Source organism: Microcebus murinus, chromosome X, assembly GCF_040939455.1.
Source record: "Microcebus murinus isolate Inina chromosome X, M.murinus_Inina_mat1.0, whole genome shotgun sequence".
Lineage (NCBI taxonomy): Eukaryota > Metazoa > Chordata > Mammalia > Primates > Cheirogaleidae > Microcebus > Microcebus murinus.
In genome coordinates this window covers 14936155-14960858 of record NC_134136.1, presented here as the reverse complement: position 1 = coordinate 14960858, position 24704 = coordinate 14936155, and the positions used below count along the sequence as shown (strand labels likewise).

The 24704-nt window shown below is 34.4% G+C and overlaps 1 protein-coding gene across 2 annotated transcripts in view; it reads right to left on the bottom strand.

Moving 5' to 3' along the window:
• Positions 1-24704, bottom strand: part of APOOL (apolipoprotein O like) — a 139001-nt gene that overhangs the window by 48519 nt on the left and 65778 nt on the right. The window contains exons 2-6 of one of the 2 annotated variants that reach the window (XM_075999410.1): positions 13640-13850; positions 12763-12867; positions 7472-7591; positions 3829-3883; positions 2070-2168 (exon numbers count right to left, since the gene is read on the bottom strand). In XM_075999410.1, the coding sequence (XP_075855525.1) occupies positions 2070-2168; positions 3829-3883; positions 7472-7591; positions 12763-12867 (379 nt within the window). In that variant the 5' untranslated portion in view covers positions 13640-13850. The remainder of the gene's footprint in view (positions 1-2069; positions 2169-3828; positions 3884-7471; positions 7592-12762; positions 12868-13639; positions 13851-24704) is intronic. The other variant, XM_012790093.2, reaches the window with a different exon arrangement.

Below are 24704 nucleotides of genomic sequence, written 5' to 3'. Positions count from 1 at the left end.
TTAAGTACTTAGGAAAGAAGAATGACTCAACTACTCAGCTAAGGAGTTTAAAAGGTATATAACTACTTCATTTTACAGATTTAGAATACTGAAGTAGTAATAATTGCAAATAACTTGACATAAGCATTTCCAAATGTGTCTTAACTAAGGATTTAACAGTCATTTTCATACACTTTTTGACAGCAAATTCCCTCCAAAAATATCTTCCAAATAGCATCTCACTGGGAACTTCAATATATAAAGCCTATAAACTTGAAGCTGCTCTGATTAACCTGGGAGTGGGAGGCACAGTATTAAGCCCTGCCTGTGTGGCTTTTCCATTATGCCCAAATCCTAGGTTCTGCAGAATAGTTTGAAATACATCACTCTAAGCCATAGCTTAGTTCTAGCAAACTGTTGGTTCACAATAATATGTATCCTATATGTATTTTAAATGCTTGTTTAGAAGTATCTTGGACTCTGTAAATATGAACTGGGCAACTGGATGATGAGTTTTAAATTGAGGTAAGTACTTTTATTATCTGTAATTGCTTTTAAAACCCCTAATTTAAAAAGCCTATGTGGTATATCAATAAAGACTAAGGTGAAAAATACCTGGCAATGTTTGCAGGCAACTTTGTAATTTAGGGAACGTGAAAACAAGAGATGTTTCTCTGTCTGGTTTAACTATTATTAAGGAAGACTTCGACAGTCATGTCTATAATAGATTGAGCTTTGGGCTAGGGGGTAGGCAGGCTGCTTCAACCTCTAGTTTAGATTTAGACTGCTTTTTGTGTATGTGATACAGAGAAAGAGGGGCTAGGTATATTATAGCATGGCCTAAGTCGCTCCTTTACTCTAGTCCTACTCACTATTGTTCCAGTATTTATAGTTTAGTTCTTGACTTTACAGTTCTAATATCTCTTGATATAGGCTCCCTTGACTCAATGAAATTCCCTTAAGTGCTAATCCTTAAATTGGTAGGTGGTGGTTTTCCTTATGCATCATTTTAAAGATTAAAAAGACTTAAACATTCATCCTCTCTTTAACCAATATGAGAAGTTACTCTGCAAGAAAATAAATTTCATTTAGATTCAACAGCCCTATTTCCATAATTAGAGAAGGACTCTAGACATAGCCACTATTAATAGCTGTGTACTATGTACTATGAACCATTGAGTGATTTCCTTTCTCTGGATTTTTGTCTTTAGCATAACAGGCTAAACTAACAGCTTTCAAACTTTTTTGACCATGACTCATAATAAAGAACAAATTTTACATTATGATCTATTATCTATCACACACAGACTCTTTGCTGAAACATAAGTTTCATGATATTTACCCATACTAAGTATAAAGCACTCTGATATTTGCTATTCTCCTCTATTTTATGAAAATTTCAGTTGCTTTCCATTCTTTTTTTTTTTTTTTTTTTTTTTTTTTGAGACAGAGTCTCGCTTTGTTGCCTAGGCTAGAGTGAGTGCCGTGGCATCAGCCTAGCTCACAGCAACCTCAAACTCCTGGGCTCAAGCAATCCTTCTGCCTCAGCCTCCCAAGTGGCTGGGACTACAGGCATGCGCCACCATGCCCGGCTAATTTTTTCTATATATATTAGTTGGCCAATTAATTTCTTTGTATTTATAGTAGAGACGGGGTCTCGCTCTTGCTCAGGCTGGTTTCGAACTCCTGACCTCGAGCACTCCGCCCGCCTCGGCCTCCCAGAGAGCTAGGATTACAGGCGTGAGCCACCGCGCCCGGCCATGCTTTCCATTCTTGACTACAGTTGATATGGTCAGTCTTTTTAATTTCAGACACTGTAATACCTATGTCATCGTATCCTTATCCTATTGGGATTTTAATCTGTATTTCCCTAATGACTAATGATGCTGAACAGATTTTGGAATAGCTATAGTTTTGAAAACACCAAGTCTTTATAAAAGTAAACATGCTGTAGTATAGAATCTAAAAAATTTACAGTAGCCTATACTGATAATATTCAATAAAGCATATAAGGTTTTCTCATAACAGTAAAATTCAGAAACTAATATGATGGCACTAAAAGAAAAAATATATATATTTTAAAACCTTACCCTTTCTTGATGAAACCAAGCCCACCAATCCTGACACTGTAATCACTCCCATTTTCGGAAGAAAATCTCGAGGCGGATTCTTCAGATAGACATATGCATCTCAAGAAATTAGTTGAAAATTAATATAAATGACTAGCTACTATTGGACATTGTATGTATTTATAATGCAGAAAGTTTAAAGAGATTTGTTAAGTTAATAGTGGATGGTTTAAACAGCCTTCAAAAGAACTATACAAAATGATATGATCAGCAACCGGAAAAGCTGGTTACATACAAGGCCAATAATCATATAAAAAGCATACCTATAAACACTGTAAAGTTTTATATACATTCACAATGTACTTTCGCTGCCTTCTAGATAATTTAACACATTACTGAACGGTTGTAAATAACTTATGTACTGTAACATTGCTTTCAGTTATGTACAAATATATAAATTATTTTAATTAAAAAGGAAAAATAATTATAAGCTAGTTATACTAACTTGTTAAAAATAAAGCCTTCCATAGTTGATTTAATTATGTTTATCTTTTAATGGTACAGGTCATTATTACTCTTTAATGAAATATGATGCTAAATGGCACATCTTAATATAGATTATTATAAGGCAAATTCCTGATTGTGTATATATTATATCCCTATAATTAATGTGCTTCTGCCCCTATTTGTTGAAATACTGGTAGCATCCAGTAAAAAGTGAAATAAGATACTGTATTAATGAGCTTTGAATAATAGTTTAAGGATAATATGCAGCCACTAGACTTTGGTTGCCATTATTCTCCAATAAACTTAGAGCGGCCACTGCTCTTGGTTAAAACCAATAATCAGGTTGAGAAATGAACCTAGATTAAAAGCAGATGAAGAACAAGCAAAAGTCCAGATTTCTTGGCTTTCTTCTATATATTTAAATTGTTTCTAGTTATAAAAATACACTTCTATCATAGTAAATTATTTAATGGCAATCATATATTTAGTCATATTTATCAGGATTGATAAGGGATATAATTTTGAATTAATTCCTAATACATTAATGATAATTCCATTACAGGTCATCCACTTTATGGAGACATTTAAATTTTTAGCTAATCATTCTGTCTCCCACACATATTTATTTTGAAAACTGCCATAAGCCAAGAATATTATGAAGCTATATCTGCTACTAAACACCATTAACAAGCTAAAGAGTCAAATACAATTACTCTCCAACATTATTAGCTTAAATATTCCAGGGTGAATGATTACTATAATGTTGCCTAGCAACTGATAGCAAAATATTATATATTTAATATTTTAACAGCAAATAGCACCTATTTAAACCAATTAGCAACAATGGAGACATTTTTAATTTATGCTTTATGAGTATATTATGTGGACTTTGTAGTTCAAACAGACCTCAGTTTGAACCCTAATACTGCCACTTTCTAGCTATGTGACCTTCATGACCTATTTAACCTTTCTAAACCTGTTTCCTTATCTGTTAAATGGGAATAATTATAATACCAACACTCACAGGATTGTGACAAAAATTAGATAAATTTATATAAAATGCTTAGTACAGTGCCCTAGCATATAATAATTGCTAAATAAATGGTAGATACTATTGCTTTATTATTATTATCAATAAGCTGCTATACAAAGTATCTTCTGAATTGGTAAAAGTATAATAGAAAACATACCATATCTATTTTTCTCACATTTAAACACTGTAACTTAAAAACACAATAGAACATTTCTAATTATACATGGTTCACTCACCTACCTTTTCCAAATTGTACTGTATCCATTATCCCATTTTTCACAAAGACATAAACACCCTAAACAAAAAAGGGAGGAAGACATCTGCATTTTTAAAACTATTGATAATCAAATAAAATAGCCTACATTTCTGAGACTATGTTAAAAAGTTGACTTAGCATTATACCTAAATCTAAACACAGCTTTCTTATTTATTGACTGTGAGGATACTTCCTTAACTTAGCTTGTCTTCATTTCTTGCCTTTAATTCTATTTAATATGGATAGTACTTGTTTTCTTCATATAGATAAAGTAATGCCTATAAAATAATCAGAGTGGCTCACAGAAAAGATATTAAAAAATATAAAGATATATCATCTTATTTAATAATGGCTTAGAAAAATGAATGGAAGTCAAATAAAGCAAGCAGGAAGATATATTTCACCTTAGAAGCAACATCTTAGCAGTAAGGATACAACATAATCATTTGTAGAGGGGGAAAAAGAACATAAAGCCTTAAGAAAAGACTTCATCTTCTGCCTTTTTCTTAGTGCATATTAGAACAAGAAAAAAAATCTAAACATTTATCTCAGAATATAAATCATCCCATTTAGACTAATGTCCATAAGTCTTAAATAGGAACATAAGTTCTCTATAAATCAAGATTATATTAACCCATTAAAGGGATTAAAGCTTCAATGCAAATCTTCCCTGTTAGCTATTTCTAACTAATTTATTGCACTGCAAAAAAGAGTGCTATAAATATTTATTGAGTAATAGGTATTATCTCACTTACAGCAGAAGAAAAAGGAAGTCATGAAATAATTTATGACTGTACTCTGTTATGCTGTATTCTATTGAAGGAATCAGAAAACACAATCCAAACGTATGGTCCCCTCTGAACCAGTTGGTGTGAAATCATGGGATAAAGCAAGAACAAAAGAGATTTTCAAAGCAGAGAAAATAGAAGTTATTATATTAGACAGTGAAGAGATAAGTTATTGCTATAGATATATTTTGGGTTTGTAATTTTGTCTCAGATATTTCAAAGGTGATCAGAGACGCAGAGGTTCATCCTGATTTAAAGCTATACAAACCACCATAAACTCTAACTGCCACTGAGATGCTTATCTTTAGAGATTGTCTCAAGAAAACTTCACCTTCAAAGTTAAAATACCTATTGACCAGTTATTAGGAATCATTTAACCATTAAGGAAGAAAACTGTCACTTATTTTGGAAAATTTTCATTAGTTGGGTTTAAGAATTCATTTTTACCGCTAGGGGTCACTGCTACCTAAAGTTCAAAACACTAAAGAGCGGTATGGCTCTAACCCGCGCGAAACCTTGCCCACAGCCAGCACTCGTAGTCCACACGATAGTTTGTGCTGTGCATTGATGACGAATCCGTTTTGCTCTTGTGTGATGAGGAAAGCTTTAAAGCACTGAAAGCTTGTTTTACTTTACAGGCAGCTTTACTTGTAATGTAAATCAGAATAGGTAACATATACATATATGTTTTTTTTTTTAAGTCTCTTTTTTTTTTTTTATTTTGGCATATTATGGGGGTACAGATTTTAAGGTTTCAAAAAATGCCCATTTCCCCCCTCCCCCCAAAAGTCTGAGTCTCCATCATGACCATCCCCCAGATGGTGCACATCTCACTCATTATGTATGTATATACCCACCCCCTCCCCCCTCCCCCTCCCACCTGCCCAATACCCTATTACTGTAGTACCTATGTTTTATTATGCTATTTTTAAATGTTCACAATTTTATTTTGATAAATGAAAAATTAGAAAAGTTAAGTTTTGTTATTAACGATAAAGTTGACGTTCAGCTGTGCGCGTTCATCTGTGGCCATCGACTATAGTTGACACTAGCACCGAAGTGCTTAATGTGGAATGTAATTTGAGTCAAATGTAATTTTTAAAGAATAGACTACGTTTTTAGGGGGAAATTAGAGAGGAAAAGTTGTTTATGCTGAAGATGAAATGCATTTTAAAGTGTCTTTCTTCAATCTATTCATTTTAGCACATTAACAGAATAAAACATTTTTATTTTAGTCTTCGATTGGACAAGTTACAATAGCAATTAAAAGATCTCTCAGGAACAATTTACCTCTCTGAAGAAAAATTTGAGAACACTATGGAAAATTAAGTCTCAGGAGACTTAAGTCTGAATCATCCAGCTATTGGCATAATAGCCTGAGGGGCATGATTCAGACCATAATTAGTTAAGATACTGCCCTCTGAGATCAAACTATTAAGACACTATAGTACAACTAGTACCATTAGAATTGTATGACAAGCATGAGTTTTCAAAAATAACATCATACATTCATTAGATGTTCGAAATATCAGCTGGAATCACCAGAGTTCATCAATTTGGTATTTCACCTAACGATATTTTTCATAAGCCCATTAGAATTTTCTTTTTAAAAAGAATGGATTAGAAACTTTAAAAGCACAAAGGTTCACAATTGGATAGGCTATCTTTAGGGAAAAGTTGTGTGGTTATAAGGTCAGAATGATGAAAACACTGACATTAGAGATGTTGATGCTAACACAACTAGGTTTATGTGATGATAATGAAACATTAGTGTTGTATCAGCTTACTCTACCACTCTGCTGCTGGATATTGCTGATAGAAGGCTAAGTATTAAAAGCCACATAAATTCTACTTTGCCCAATAGCTGGCTGTAATCAGAATGGTCTTATAAACTAACTCAAATAAGTGAACAACATTTTGCTTGGCCAAATAAGGAACAATTAAGAAGTAATCTCAGAATTTCACATAAAAAGTGAACAACGTTTTGTATATGCTAGGTGACACAAATGCCTGATGAGCTACTTTAATCTATGCGTTAGTGTCATAGGTTAAATATGGCCACAAATTCTTTGCTGGTATTCCTACTGAGTGGTCGTGTCTAATTTCCAGCCCTTTAAAACTGAACTGGTCTTGGAGACTTAACAATAAAATGCTATAGAAGTAACATTTTTGAACATCTGAGAAACTTGGCAAATTCGACCTAGGGCCTCTTGTAACACTGCCTTTAGGAGCCCCAAACTGCTCATGTAAGTTATGTAACTTGAGACCACCATACTTGAACAGCCACATGTAGGTACTCCAGTCAACAATCTCAGCTGAGCCCAGCTTTCCAGCCATCCTTGACAAGGTGTCAGAGATGTGAATGAAGCTGTCTTGGACTCTCTTAGACCAGCCATTTTGCCAGATGAATACCACAGTTACCTCTGTCAATACTACATGCAACAGAAGAATGACCTATCTAAATTCTCATCAAATTTCTGACCCACAAAATCATAAGACATAATATAACAGTTGCTGTTTTAAGCCACCAAGTTTTGGGGTAGTTTGTTATGCATCAATAGGTAACTGGAACAATTAATGAGAAACCCCTGATATTAAACCACTATCAGAATTGCCAGACTTGGTGGCAAGCACCTGTAGGCCCGGGTACTTAAAAAGCTGAGGCGTCAGGATCGCTCCTCAAACCCAGGAGTTGGGGCTGTAGTACACTATGCCGATGGGGGTGTCTGCACTGAGCTCAGCATCAATATGATGACCTCCAGGGAGTGGGGGACCACCAGGTTGCCTAACTAGGGGTGAAGACCCAGGTCAGAAACAGAGCAGGTCAGAATTTACTTACCTTGCACCAGGCAACATAACGACCAGTTGTAGTACGGATGGAAGCAAAGCCCATTTGTAAATGACCAGGCTGCTCTTCAACATATTTAGACTGGAGAGGTGGTGCAGTATATATTGGGAGCTACCGGCAAAAAAACATTCATGTCACAAACATAAAATAGCTGGACTGCCTATTCTAAGCAGTATGACTGAAGAGGAATATCCTTATCAACTTTCCTCCCTAAAAAATAACTAAAAATTCCAATAAAACTTTTTAAAGTCATCTTAAATGCAGGGATGATGTGGTAAACTGATTATAAAGACTATTCAGAAACCAGAAATTAAGTAATACCACATGTAGTATGACCCAGTGGTTCTACTCCTAGGTATATTTGGAGAAACTTGTTATTGCACACCTAGAGCTATGTACAATAACATTTATAGCAATACTTTAATTGTAAAAATCTCAAAAAAAACAAAACCAATGTCCATCAATAGTAAACAAAAAATTAAATTGGGGAATATCCATACAATAGAACATTGCAAATTAGGTAAAAATTTAAAAATGACAAGTACGTGGAAAAATCTGGATGAATTTCAGAGATATAATGCTAAGCAAAGAAGATGCAGAAAATTGCATGAAGGTATGTTTCCATCAATATACATAGTTCAAACCCATGAAAAACCAATAAAGATATTGCATTAGCAATACAGACATTGTGAACTAAAATAAAATCTTAAGGCTCACCGCCCCCCACCGGCTGACTGAATGGACCCCCTCTTGGCCAAGGGAATATACTAAAACTAAATGTCAGACATGCCTCATCATGCCCCCTTCCCTTCTTGGAGACATCCTTTGTAACCCATTAACAGGCCTAAGTGTATGCAAGACAAACCGGCAAGTCCTTAATTTATACAGCAAATGTATGTCCAGTGGCTTGTCTCTGATTAATAGACCTTATCTTAAAACATTCCAAGCCTTTAGACAAAGCTTCATGTCTTTAACCAATTACAAGTGAAAGAATCTTTAAACCCACCTATAACCTGTAAGCACCCCCCACTTGGAGATGGCTCACCTTTTTGGGCCAAACCAATGTATGCCTTTCACATATTGATTTATGACTTTACCTGTAACCCTGTTTCCCTGAATTGTATAAAACCCAACTGTAACCCAGCCACACCGAGTCCACTTGCTCAAAGCTTCTTGGGCATGGCTGCAGGTCATGGTCCTCAAATTTGGCTCAGAGTAAATTTCTTTAAAATTATTTTACAGAGTTTGCTTTTTTTCCATTAACAAGATATAAGCTAAAATTATGAGGTAAAGGAGGGGCATAATAAAAACTCAGGGAACTGGTTATCTGTGAATGGAATGGGATAGGAACACAGAGGATTTTGTTTTGTTTTTCCTTTATATTGGATGGTAACTACATCGTTATTCATCATTATTATCATCATATTATTATTTATACCATTCATACATTGAATAAATAGCCATTTGATTCTAATTAATATTTAATAAAAACAAATATAAACATAAAATAACTATAAAACATTTAACCAGGTAAGGACTTATTTCCTTTAAAAAAAAAACAGCTTTTTTTTTTCTTTTATGTTAAGGGTGTAACACCTTTCTATGAAGTTTGGTGAAGACATAATTGGGGAGAATGATAACGAAGTTTACAAATCAACAGCAAGGGAACTTGATGACTAATGACTTTGGATTTGATCTTCTACCAACAACAAACATGAGACTGTAGTTAATAATATATTCCTGAAAAATGTTAAGGCAGTGGATGTAAAGTGTTCTCACCACAAAAATGATAACTATGTGTACTAATGAACATGTTAATTAGCTAGATTTAGTCATTCCATAATGTATATATACTTCAAAACATGTTGTATAAAGTAAATATAATTTTATATCAATTTTTAAAAAATTAAAAGTAAAACTAGCAAAACAAAATAAAACAAAACAAAACAAAACATGAGACACCGTCAGTTCGGTAAAACTTTCCCAATAGTAGGTTCCAAAATTCTTTTTGCCATTAAATGACCCTTTACCCATACCAGGATTAAAGAGTTAGTGTTTCTTTTTCTGGAGTAATGCTTGAATTTAAATTCACCTAGCTGGTAACTATGTAGAATTAGGAAGGTCAGAGAGGCATATTTTATATTTAAGGTACATTGTACACATAAAAGGTACATTGCAGGTAAGGAAGTTTCCCCTCTCCCCAAGAAAGGAGACATGCATACATGGATGTACTGGTGTTAGAGTGGGCAAAATTATTTACTTTAGATGTTTGTCCATCATATTCCCAGCCTCTCTATTCTTTACACTCCCCAATTCCAAACTTCATTAGTCATTGTTCTTATTCTATTGAATTATCCCCACTGAAACCTGCTGACTCAGGTTCTTTTTCCATGGTCTATTGTAACCAAAATTTTGTGTATACACTTTTCTAGAAAGAGTATTCAAAGTTTTCAACAGACTCTCAAAGGGGTCAGAATGGTTAAAGAAACAGTGCTTTAAAGTATTTTCCTTCTTTGGCATAGGCATAGAAGCACAGTTGAAAGGTTTATAATAAAAGGATTTCAGCTCTACTGTGAGAATTTTAAGAAACAGCCAGTAGGATGTTACTACAGTATCCACTGAGGGAAGAACATTCTCACTGTGGATGGGAGGTCCGGAGCTTAAATGGCACTTTTTTATAAATACAACTTGTTTGTATTCAGAAATTATAATTAGATTCAGTAAGCTATAAAACCACATTTAAAATTAAATTGAACCGAACTAACTAGAGCTCTCAAATCAGTATTTTTTTCTCTGTTATTTCTTGGTAACAATAAGAAAATGACAAGAAAATAAGTCAAACTCACATCATAGAGGGATTTTAAAAAGAAACATCCAGGGATGTCTATGGCTGGCTGTATACATGCATCCCAATTGCCAGTCATTTTTTTAAATCTGAATACTTCGAATTTCATGGCTTAAAAAATAATGATCATCCCATGGCCCTGCCGAGTTTTCTATTAAAGGAAGGTTTAATTATGTTAGCTAGATGACACCAAATAAGGCAGGAGTATATTGATACTTTAAAAAAAAAAAAAAAAGATGTTTAACAAGAAGAGTTGAACTAAAATAGGATTTTATGGTTAAATACAAGTTTACCAAAAGATTCAAATAGCCATAATATCTCATTTATAAAGTATTCTGGTTTAGTAGAGGCTTTATTATAAATACATTTAAACAGATGTAGAGCTCACTTTACAAAATAAAAGTATCTAGAAATGCTGCATATAAATTACATTTTCATCCCTTCAGAAATTTTACACTCCTCAAAGATTAGATCCTGACTTTGTGAATAGGCTCCAGCACATAGTTAGCAACGAACTTTAATAAGTAATTCAATTAAATTATAATTATGATGTACTGGGGAATGCAATAAATATCAAGAAATACTGTGTATTCTATAATAAAGAGCACTTATTTTAAAATTCAGAAATATGTAGAGACAAATGCTAGTTACTTATCTTCCAACCCAGATTTTGAGCTATCCAAATATGGGAGTGTCAAGGAAAGCTTAAAAACACTATCTTTCTAAGATTAATAAAAAGAAAGAGAATACTCAGAATCAGCAAGTGTGAAGGAAAGTGAATCTACCCTAGATTACTATGAAAATTAATAAAACTTTATCCAGTACCTAGAACAGTGCCTCTCATATACAAGAAGAGCTCAAGAAATATTTTTTTGTTGAATGTATGAATATCACCTTTCTGCCTGTTAGTTTCACAATGTATCAATTTTTTGTGTGCCTTTTGACAATTCTGCTTCTAGAAACTCATCCTAAAGAAATAGTTATAGGTATACATAAAGATTTAGGTACAAAGTGGTTCAAGAAACATTGGCAACAATAGCAAAATAATTGTAAATATTCTAAATTTCAAAAAATGTGTGGAAATTTCACATTTGATGGTGTTACAGTCTTACAACAGAATACTTATGACATCACTAAGAATTCTATCCAGTGTCATCCAACTAGTCAATGATGGAATTAGGATTCAGATTCAGGCCTGACTGATTCAGGAACTCATTATTAAGTGTGTAGATATATCTTAGGGGTGACTTGAGGCTGGGAGAGATAAAAAGCAAAATGGTGAATAGAACCAGTAACCACAATTACAGCTCAACAAGCTGGCATAATAGGATAGATCAACAAAATGAAATTTAAACATGTATAAATATACCTCCAGAAGAGTCCAAAAACTCCATATGCCTAAATACAAACTGGAAGAAGATGTAGCTTACCAGTAGCCCATGTAAAATATCTTAATGAATTTTAGAGAACTGCAAGTTCACTTTGTCATGGTCAAAGTCTGATTATGAGCACAGGTCTATTTTGAGTACTCAAAACAAAACTACATATAAAAACTAATGTGATCTCAGGCAGCATTAATAGAAATATAACATCTGAAATAGGGGAAGTCAGTCTGACTCTAAACTGCAGTAGTCAAAACACACCTGAAGAAAACACTAACCATCCTGAGAATGTTTGGCAAAAATGATCATGATAGTGAGGGACTCAAAGCTATGACATATAAGAAATGGTTAAAGCAGCTACTATGCTTATCCAGGAAGCAAAATTACTTAAAGTGTAACTGTAATAATCTGAAGGGTTATTTTTTTGAAAGAGATGAGAAATTTTTCTGCATGGCACCAATGCAAAAGATACTTCTACCAATGGGTAGAAGTTATTATGAGACAGGTTTGTGATTGACATTACGGAAGGACCTTAAATTGAATCAGGGCTTCCAGAAAATGGAATGAGCTCTTTAGGCTCCTTTACACGGAGTTATATGTAGATAAATGGCCATTGAGTATGCCTACTATAGAGGAGATTACAATACCATATGGGAGGCTGATCCAAAAAACGTCTAAAGTCACTTCCAAAACTGAGATATTAATGATTCTCTTAAACTAAGGTTTCCTAATACTGGATGTATGTGTATAAATTTGTCAAGAAAGAAAAATCAGACTGCTTAGAACTTCTAAGCCCCTGTGCTACTTATTAATTATTCATTAAAAAAATCACCAATTATTTTTCACCGCAATTAGAATTTTAGATGCTTGTGTTAGATACAATATAGTATTTGGTTTGAGATACCTTATAACTATTTCTCTCAACTCATAAAATGTACCTAACAAAGTCTTAAAAGGCATTTTTGATGAGTAGGGGTAACAAAAAAAAAAAAACCCATAGTTTTTGTATCATCTTTATATTATACAAAGTTCATAAACTTTTGTAGGCAAATTACCTGCTCTGGTTTCATTAGCTGCTTTTTGTATTCCTCTTCTCTGGCAGCATGTACACTTATAGATGCATTTATCAGACCTGCAGGCATGGCTGTCAGCTTTCCCATCTGAGAAAGATATAGCAAAAATACCTTTTAAAATGAAAAGCTTCCCCTCTTCCAATTCTTGATAAATTTTAGAGGCATCTCAGGAACAGTATTGGTTTTATTTAAATATATTAAATACTCAAGCATTCCAAATTACTTCACACATTTTTAAGTTATAGTTCCTAAGATTCTCTTCTCATACTAAGAAGACTAGTACTACCATCTAGTATGGTAGAGTATTATTTTTACCTATTTGTTAACTACCTACTCCACATGGAATATAGCAATAAAATAATTATCAGAAATATTATTATTAATATATTATAGTAATGTAATAATTACTAAAATTTGAGGGATGAAGTAGGATTGATCTTGGTATTCATGAAGTCCACAAACATTAATTGAACACCTACTATGTGCCAGACCTCAGACTCAGTGCTTAGACTATATCAGTAAACAAAACAAAGATTCCTGCTGTCATGGAACTGACATTCTAGTGGAGATGAGAAAGGCAATAAACACAATAAATACACTATATGGTATATTACAAGTTGATGAATGCTACGGAAAAAAGTAAAAAATAAAGAGTAGACTGGAGCACTGGGCAATACAGGTTATATCTTCAAACACAATATCCATTTACATTATTCATAAAAATAATTTCCTTGCATTACAAATCCTTTGCCCCTGACTTTCCCAATTCCCTTTTACCTGTCTCATGCTTAATCTAAAGCAAAAAATGATCTCTAGTTTGGATATAACTGGATTTTAATTAAGAAAGCAGGAAAATTACCAGCTGTAGGAATAAAATGTTCCAGTGTTAATCAGGTATAAAAATAATTCTGAAAGATTATCCATTCAAAGGTCAAATGAAAAGCTTTCCAAAGAATAAATATTTTAAGAGTCTGATTCCTTAGATGGGAAGGAGGCTTGCTGAAATTGACAAAGAGCATCCACAGGGAAGAAGTCTTCTTGGTTTATACACAAATAAAATTGTTCATGACCTGAAAGAAACATTGGACAAAGGATTCTAAATGCTCTCCAATAACAGTGGTAGTGCCTGTGCTTCATTTCCGACACAGTTTTCAATATTTTCTGAGCAGAGTAAGGGAAGCTATATAAGCACTACTTAAGCAATTTTCTGTTTAAACTAGGCATGACTCTGATTCAGAGTGAAGCTCCAGAAATACAGGGTAAAATACTTAACACTAAAAGAGAAATTTTGTTTACTCACCCCCCATATCTTCTTCTAGTAGATGCAACAGCATCACAAACTGATTTATCTAGGCATGCCTCCTCAAAATATATCACTTTTGATTTTTCATACCTAGTTGGTATTCACTGATGAAATAAGATTTCTACTCCTTGGCTACATCAAGTATCAATAAAAAACATATTAAGACTGATGCCAGCAAGTATGCTCTCCTATAAACGTGATACATTTTGTTAATATAAAAGCTCTGAAGTTATGTGATGTCAATTTTACATTTAAAAGCTATTTTTAAAAAATAATTCTTCCTAAGACATTACTCCTTACATATAAGAAAAACACTTTGAAGTATACTAATATCTGAACATTTGTCAACACCTTAATGTTCTCAGAGTATAGTCATGTTATTTCATATTGCAATATTAATAATAACATGCAGACTATAAATGAAATTCATAGCTATTGCTTGATAATTATGATCTAGTGCTCCAGAGTGTGGATTTACTAACTGAGCTAGTGGCTTACAAAATTAATATACCTTAAAAAGTGCCTCAATACTTTCTTTACATTTTCTACTTAGTAGAGTAGGGTCCACCCATTCTTTCCTACTATCTTCGCAGATACCTTGAGTTTTATTGATGAGGCAGTGTGGCATAATGGGAAAAAATATGAGCTTAAGAGTTACTCAGAACTTACTATCTAATTCTGAACACGTTACCTGAGCTCTTAGGATTATACTCTCAATATGGTAATCATTAGCCATAGGTGGTTATTTAAATTGAAATTAAAATTAAAATTAAAATAATTTAGTCATGTTAGCTTCAGTTCAAGTGCTCAACAACCACAATGTAAATACAAATATAAAACAATTCCATCATCATAGAAAATTCTGGTGGGCAGTGATACTTCAATTAGGTTAATCTTAGGTTATAGGATATGAAAAAATGGGTATGCCTTCCTGTTTATGATTTCCATGAACACTAAGGAATCATATAAAAATGGCTTGCAATTGATAAACAGGCAATTAATTTTAGTTTCTCATTCCTTCTGATTACTAAATAAAGATTTAAGTGGTTGTGCTTACTTCCCATTTTTCTTCTCACATGTATTTGATGTTAATCAGGCTGTAGTGAGAATCATAATAACAATCAAAAACATACATCATATTTATTGTCACTAAACAAAAAAGGCAAACATTTTTATCAAAAGAAATCATAGGAGATTGGCACACTTGGGGCACTTCAGGCCCAGGTTATACCAGTGAAGTAAGCATCACTATCTTAAAGTGGGGCAGCTGATGGTATAACACACTGAAAAATTTTGAACAGGGATTAGCAAACTACAAGCCTGGGCTAAATAAGCCCTGGACTCTGTGCCAAAAATGTTTTATTTTCAATATATTAAAAGTTTGGGGAAAAAAACAAAAAGCAAAGAACAATATGTGACCAGAGACCTTACATGTCCTGCAAAGCCTTAAACATTTATTATCTGACCATTTACAGAAAATAAATTGCCAAGCTTTGATTTAGGAATTCAAATAAAATATTCAAAAAGTATCAGAGTTTGGGAGTCTTATAAAAAATTTACAGGCTGATAAGGCTGTCAAATAAGATATTCAAAAAGTATCAGAGTTTGGGGGCGTTATAAAAACTTACATGCTCATAAGGCTGTCAGTCAAATAGCATTAAAATTGAGCAGAAGCAATCTAGTTTTCACAAGAAAAGGCCTTGACTTAAAACTATTTGTAACTTCAAAATAGCGACTTGTCAAGTCAAAATTATAAATGACTTATATAAAATCAATGAGCGATAAAAACTGGCTTCCTCCAAAAGATAACAGGTTCCTAGGACAGAATTATCTCATACAGAGGTATACATAATATAAATAGTAAGACTAAAACTGAACATCAGGTAAATCTCCCATAAGACTCATCCTTTCCAAGTGCTTCTGCAATCAAAATATACTTGATTCTCATTATTTGCAGAAGTTATATTTTATAAAGTAGCTTTGAACACTGATTTAGGGAATACTGAACCACTGTTGCTGGGGAAAATACAGGATTAGCTACCTGTTATCATTTGGTTACAACATTTTAGCCAACTCATCAATACATAACCTTCTTTCATGTGTATATATGTTTAAAAACTCTTCATTTTATTTTTTCACCTTCAATGAATTTTCCAAATTTTATTTTATTTTTTAATATATTTTTTATTTCAGAATATTGCAGGGGTACACACACTTTGGTTACAAATACTGCCTTTGTTCCACCTGAGTCAGAGCTACAAGTGTGCCCATCTCCCAGAAAGTGGGCACTGTACCAATTAGGTGTCAATTTATTCATCCTCTCCTCCCCTTCCCACCTGCCTGACACCTGATGAATGTTACTTCCATATGTGCACATAACTTTTGATCAATTAGTACCAATTTAATGGTTAGTACACATGGTGTTTCTTTTTCCATTCTTGTGATACTTCACTTTGAGGAATGGGCTACAGCTCCATCTAGGATAATACACGGTTACTAGTTCACCATTGTTTTCTATGGCTGGATAATACTTCATGGTATACATATATGACATTTTATTAATCCACTCATGTACTGATGGACAATTGGGTTGTTTCTACATTTTTGCAATTTTGAATTGTACTGCTATAAACATTTGAGTACAGATGTCTTTGTTATACAATGTCTTTTATCCCTTGGATAAATACCCAGTAGCAGGATTGCTAGAAAAAACAGTAGTTTTACTTTTAGGTCTTTGAGGTATATCCGTATTACTTTCCATCCATAGAGCTTGTAATAATCTGCAATCCCACCAGCAGCGTATGAGTGTTCCTGTCTCTCTGCATCCATGCCAACGTTTGTTGTTTTGGGACTTCTTTTTTTTTTTTTTTTTTTGAGACAGAGTCTCAATCTGTTGCCTGGGTTAGTGTGCCATGGCATCAGCCTAGCTCACAGCAACCTCAAACTCCTGGACTCAAGTGATCCTCCTGCCTCAGCCTTCCGAGTAGCTGGGACTACAGGCATGCACCACCATGCCCGGCTAATTTTTTCTATATATTTTTAGTTGACCAATTAATTTCTTTCTAATTTTAGTAGAGACGGAGTCTCGCTCTTGCTCAGGCTGGTTTCGAACTCCTGACCTTGAGCGATCTGCCTGCCACGGCCTCCCAGAGTGCTAGGAATACAGGCGCGCCACCATGCTTGGTGGGACATCTTAATAAAAGCCATTCAAGCAGGAGTTAAGTGATATCTCATTGTGGTTTTGATTTGCATTTCCCTGATGATTAGAGATGTTGAGCAATTTTTCATATGCTTTGTGGCCAGTCTGTCTTCTTTTGAAAAGTTTCTGTTCATGTCCTTTGCCCACTTTTTAATGGGGTGGTTTGATTTTTTTCTTGCTAATTTTCCTGAGTTCTATATTGATTCTAGTTATCAGCCCTTTATCGGATGTGTAATATGCAAACATTTTCTCCCATTCTATAGATTGTCTGTTCACTCTAATGATAGTTTCCTTGACTTTGAAGAAGCTTTTTAATTTGATCAGGTCCCATTTATTTATTGTTATTGTCGCTGTGATTGCTTCCGGGGTCTTCTTCAAAAATTCTTTGGATAGGCCAATGTCGATAAGAGTTTTTTGCAACATTTTCTAGAATCCCTATGGTTTCTCTTCTTAGGTTTAAGTCTGTTATCCATCATGAGTTGATTTTTTGGGAGTGGTGAGAGGTGCAGATCCTGTTTCAGTCTTTTACATGTGGCTATCCAATTTTCCCAGCACCATTTATTGAATAGGTATTCTTTACCCCAGTGTATGTTTTCTTCTGCTTTGTAAAAGATTAGATGGCAATATTAGGATGGTTTTATATCTGGATTCTCCATCCTGTTCCATGGGTCTATGGCTCTGTTCTTTGTGCCAGTGAAATGCTGTTTTGGTTACTATAGCCTTGTAGTATAGCTTGAAACCTAGTAGACTGATGCCTCTCAATTTGTTCTTTTTGCTATAAGGTTTACTTTAAGGTTGCTTTGGCTATAAAGGGTCTTCTCTGGTTCCATACAAAGCAGAAAATTATTTTTTGTAGATCTGTGAAAAATCATGTTGGTATTTTAATAGGGATTGCATTGAATCTATAGATCACTTTGGGTAGTACACACATTTTAATAATGTTAATTCTGCGATACATGAGCATCATATGGCTTTCCATCTGTTTACATTCTCTGCAATGTCTTTTCTCACTGTTTTGTAGTTCTCCCTATATAGGTCTCTCACCTCCTTAGTTAAATATATTCCTAAATATTTTATATTCTTTCACACTATTATGAAAGTTATTTCATGTTCAATTTGATTCTTGGCTTGACTGTTATTGGCATATATGAAACCTACTGATTTGTGTGCATTAATTTTGGATCCTGAGATTTTGTTGAATTCATTTAATAATTAGATAACTTATTTAATATATATTGTTGATTCATTATCATTGAAGTAATGATCAATGGCAAAAACTCATGCCTGAACTCATACCTTTATTTAACACGAATATCTTCTATGTTAGGCAAATCAGACACAGATTTTTTTGCACTTAAGAGCAATATACAGCACTTCAGCACTAAGCTTAGCAGCCATTTTAAATAATGAAACCACCAAAATAAAAACAAACTCAAAAATGTTAACAACATGACAATAAATATACCACAAAAAGGACACCTGGCCTTTTTGGTCCTTTCCTTTTGCTCTTACTTAGCAGCAATAATTGGTCTGGTCAAAATGTCTGGCGTATGTATCATGCTCTATAAACCTATATCTTGCCCTTGCACTATAATCCTACCATTCTTTCCTCAATAAACTTCATTTTCAAACTTGAAAAAATAAAAAAAGACTGTGTTCACAGTATAAGACCTGAAACAAGAAGGCAAATCAATACCTTGTTCAATCTCAGCTGGGAACTTGAAAATTAGAAATATCAAATCAAATTGTTTAACCTCTGCGCATGTCTGACAATGACCAAAAAAGCACCAAGATTACTGATTTGGGGGTCAGAAATACATTTTAGGCAGTAAGAAAATTCACAGAATCCATGAATAGGGAGGTCAAGGGCAACAGATTATTTCAATGAATGTTTTTTAAATGCCATATAACAAGCTTCCTTTAAACTATATTAACATATTACCACTTAAAAGCCCTGATAACTATTAGTTTTTCTCCTTAAAGGTTTTCCCCTTTTTAGTAAATTTAATTTCAATTTTATTTCTTATTTTTTATACATTTAATACAATTTACTTTTTTGTTTTGTTTTGTTTTTTATGTTGACATTTTTTAATTTATTTTAGCGTATTATGGGGGTACAAGTGTTAAGGTTACATATATTGCCCATGCCCTCATACCGCCTCAAGTCAAAGCCTCAAGTGTGACCATCCCGCAAGCGTTGCACATCTCACTCATTGTGTTTGTATATACCCATCCTCTCTTCCGCCATCCCACCTGCCAGGAACCCTATCAATGTTATTCCTATATGTCCACTGAGGTATTGATCCGTTAATACCAATTTGCTAGTGAGTACATGTGGTGCTTGTTTTTCCATTCTTGAGATACTTCACTTAGTAGAATGGGTTACAGCTCTATCCATGAAAATACAAGAGGTGCTAGATCACCATTGTTTTCTGTGGCTGAATAGAACTCCATGGTATATATATACCACATTTTATGAATCCACTCATGAATTGATGGGCACTTGGGTTGTTTCCACAACTTTGCAATTGTGAATTGTGCTGCTATAAATATTCAACTGCAGGTGTCTTTTCCATAAAGTCACTTCTGATCTTTTGGGTAGATGCCCAGTAGTGGAAATGCTGGATGAAATAGTAGATCTATTTGTATTGCTTTAAGGTATCTCCATATTGCTTTCTACAGAGGATGAACTAGTTTTCAGTCTGACCAGCAGTGTAGGAGTGTTCCTCTCTCTCCGTATCCATGCCAGCATTTATTGTTTGGGGACTTTTTGATGAAGGGCATTCTCACTGGAGTTAAGTGATATCTCATTGTGGTTTTGAGTTGCATTTCCCTGATGATTAGAGATGATAAGAATTTTTTCATATGTTTGTTGGCCATTACTCAGTCTTCTTTAGAGAACTTTCTGTTCATGTCCTCTGCCCATTTTTTGATAGGGCTGTTTGATTTTTTTCTTGCTGATTTTCCTGAGTTCTAAATAGATTCCAGTTATCAGCCCTTTATCGGATGTCTGGCTTGTGAAACTTTCTCTGATTCTGTGGGTTATCTGTTTGCTCTCTTGACACCTTCTTTGGCTGTGGAGAAGCTTTTTAATTCGATCAGGTACCATTTATTATTTTTGTTGCTCCTGTGATTGTCTTTGGGGTCTTCTTCATAAATTCTATACCTAGGCCAATGTCTAAAAGAGTATTTCCAACGTTTTTCTCTAGACTTCGAATACTTTTACACCTAATGTTCAAGTCTGTTACCCAGCGTCAGTTGATTTTTGTGAGAGGTTAAATGTGTGGGTCTTGTTTCAGTCTTCCACGTGTGGCTATCCAGTTTTCCCAGAACCATTTATTGAATGAGGATTCTTTTCACCAGTGTATATTTTTGTCTGCTTTGTTGAAGATTAGTTGGCTATATGAGGATGGTTTTATATCTGGGTTCTCTGTTCTGTTCCACTGGTCAATGTCCCTGTTCTTGTTCCAGTCAAAGCTGTTTTAATTATTATAGCCTTGTAGTACAGTTTGAAGTCTGGTGAATGGATACCATCCATTTTATTTTTATTGCATAGGATTGATTTTCCTATATGGGGTCTTCTCTGGTTCCATACAAAGCGTAAAATTATTTTTTCTCTAACTGTAAAAAATGATGATGGTATTTTAATAAGGACTGCATTCACTCTGTAGGTCACTTTGGGTAGTATAGACATTTTAACAATGTTGATTTTGTCGAAACATGAGCATGGTATATTCTTCCATCTGTTTACATCATCTGCTATTTCCTTCTTCAGTGTTTGATAGTTCTCCCTGTAGAGGTCTTTTACCTCCTTAGTTAAATATATTCCAAGATACTTTATTTCCTTTGTTGCTATTTTGAAGGGAATTGAGTCTTTGATTTGGTTCTCACTTTTACTGTTGTTGGCATAAATGAATGCCTCTGATTATTGTGTATTGATTTTGTATTCTAAGACTTTACCAAATTCATTTATCAATGCAAGGAGTCTCTTGGTTGAATCCTTGGAGTTTCCTAGGAATATTACCATGGCATCAGCAAAGAGTGAGTGCTAATGTCTTCTGCTCCCATTTGGATGCCATTAATTCTGCCATCTTCTCTGACTGTTGTAGCAAGGTCTTCCAGCACTATGTTGAATAGAAGTGGAGATAGTGGGCAAACTTGTCTTGTTTGAATTTTAAGTAGGAATGCTTTCAATTCCTTCCCATTCAGTATGATATGGCTGTGGGTTTGTCATGTATGGCTTGTATCATTTTTAGGTAAGCCCCGGCTATGCCTGTTTTGATGAGCGTTCTTATCATAAAAGGGTGTTGAATTTTGTCAAATGATTTTTCTGCGTCTATTGAGAGAATCATATGTTCTTTGTTTTTGCTTCTGATTGTATGGTGAATTACATTTATACATTTGTGTATGTTGAACCATCCCTGCATCCCTGGGATGGAGCCCACTTGGTTGTGATGGACTATTTTCTTGGCAAGCACCTGGATTCAACTGGCTAGGATTTTGTTGAGAATTTTTGCATCTATATTCATAAGGGATATTGGTCTGTAGTTTTGGGGTTTTTTTGTTGCATCCTTTCCTGGTTTTGGTATCAGGGTTATGTTCAATTCATAAAATGTGTTGGGGAGGATTCCATCCTTCTCAGTGATGTGGAATAATTTCTGCAGGATAGGCACCAGTTCTTTTTGTAGGTGGGCTAAAATTCGGGTGTGAAACCATCTGGTCCAGGACTTTTCTTTTTAGGAAGGTTTTTTATTGCTGTTTCAATTTCAGTACTTGATATTGGTCTGTTCATGAATTCTATTTCTTCCTGGTTGAGCCTAGGGAGGCTGTGTGTTTGTAAGAAATTGTCCATTTCCTCCACATTGTCCAGTTTGTGTGTATAGAGGTCTTTGTAATATTCATGAATTATATCTTGTATCTCCGTGGCATCCGTTGCAATTTCTCCTTTATTGTTCCTGATGGAGCTTATTAGACATTTTTCTTTTCTGCTTTTCATTAGCCTAGCTAAAGGTGTGTCAATTTTATTTTGTCAAAGAACCAACTTTTTGTTTTGTTAATCTTTTGTATGGTTTCCCTGTTGTCAATTTCATTTAGTTCTGATTTGATCTTAATGATTTCACTTCTTCTGCTGGGTTTGGGGTTGGTCTGTTCTTCTTTTTCCAGCTCTTTGAGACGATTCATTAGGTTGTCTATTTGTGATGTTTTCAACTTTTGGATATAGGCCTTTATAGAAATCAATTTTCTTCTCAGGACTGCTTTAGGTGTGTCCCACAAGTTTTGGTAACTTATGTCTCCTTTGTCATTCAGTTCAAAAAATCTTTTGATTTCCATCTTGATTTCCTCATTTATGATGTGATCATTCAGCAAAAGGTTGCTTAATTTCCATTACTTTGTGTAGAAATGAGTGTTCCTGTTAGGGTTGATTCCTACTTTTATTCCATTGTGATCTAAAAAGATACATGGTATGATTTCTATTTTTTTTTAATTGTTTGAGATGTACTTTGTGTCCTAGGATATGGTCAATCGTAGAGAATGACACATGAGCTGCTGAGAAGAATGTATAGTCAGTGGTTTGGGGGTAGAGTATACTGTAAATGTCAGTCAGGCCCATTTGTTCTAGAGTGCACCCACAAGCACCACATACTGGCTCAGAGACTAAACAGGGCGTGCCATTACCCGAAGGAAAACCTAAAGGTAAGAAGCAACAACTGATCCAGATCAGAAGAAATCAGCAAAGGAACTCTGAAAATATGAAAACCCAAATGGAAAGCACACCCCCAAAAAGGGGCACCAACTCCTCAGAAATGTACATCAACCAAAATCAAATCAGTAAAATGAAAGAAGAAGAATTTCAAGCATGGATCGTAAGAAAATTCAATGATTTGCAAGAGAAACTGGATAACCAACACAAAAAAAGCACATAAAGATTCCAGGACCTGGAACAAAAATTCACTAAAGTAATTGAAAAAATGAAGAAAAATCTAACCAAACTCCTGGAAATGAAGAATCAATTCAGAGAAGTATAAAACACAGTGGAAAGCCTCAAGAACAGGGTAGATCAAACAGAAGAAAGAATCTCAAAGATTGAAGATAACACCTCCCAATTAAATAAATCAGTCACAGAGATAGAGCAGAGAAACAAGAGAAAAGAGCAAAGCCTACAAGAGATGTGGCCTTATGTGAGGAAACCTAATGTGAGGGTTATAGGGTTACCTGAAGGGGAAGAAGAAAACACTCAAGGGTTGGACAAGCTATTTGAAGATATAATAGAGGAAAATTTCCCAGGCCTTGGCAAAAATCTCCAGATACAAGTTCAAGAAGCTCAAAGGACCCCTGGGAAATTCAATGCAAACAGGAAGACATCACGACATGTAGTCATCACACTGACCAAAATATCAACCAAAGAGGCCCTTCTATGAGTGGTAAGATGAAAGAAACAAGAAACATACAAAGGAAAGCCAATCTGAATAATGCCAGACTTCTCTACAGAGAATTTATAAGCATGGCTAGACTAGAGCCCTGTTTTCACTCTTCTGAAACAGAATAATGCCCAGCCTAGAATCTTATTCCCTACAAAACTAAGTTTTGTATACGAAGGAGAAATCAAGACATTCTCAGATAAGCAATGACTAAGGGAATTCACAAAGAGAAGACCAGCCCTTCAAGAAGTACTCAAAACAGTGTCACCCACGGATCAGTACAATAAACACTGACTAATGTAAATCTACTCAAAAGCTAAAGATCAAAGCCAAGAAACCACAATGGCTCAAGTGAGAAAACAAAGCAACAAAGTTCAATCCAACATAATGAACAGAAATCTGCCCCACCTATCAGTTATCTCAATAAATGTGAATGGCTTGAATTCCCCACTCAAGAGACATAGGCTGGCCGAATGAATTAAAAAAATACAAGTCAAGTATCTGCTGCCTTCAGGAAACACATCTAACCTGCAAGGATGCAGTTAGACTAAAGGTAAAGGGGTAGAGAACAATATTTCAAGCAAACGGAAGCGAAAAGAAAGCTGGCGTGGCAGTGCTGATTACAGATAACTTAGTTTTTAAATCAACAAAAGTAATAAAGGACATAGAAGGTCACTATATAATGGCGACGGGTACAGTTCAACAAGAATACATAACAATTCTACATATATATGCACCCAACCTAGGTGCACCCAGATTCATAAAGCAAACTCTACTTGATCTAAACAAATGGATAAACAACAACACCATAATAGTCGGACCCTTTAACACCCCACTGACAGCACAGGACAGATCCTCCAAACAGAAAATCAACAAAGAAATAATAGACTTAAACAGAACTCTAGATCAATTTTATTTCAATTGAAATTTAAAGTTTTCTTCATAACAATTTGTGTTATCTATTTTGTAATAAATAGCATGCATTTAATATATAGCAATCTAA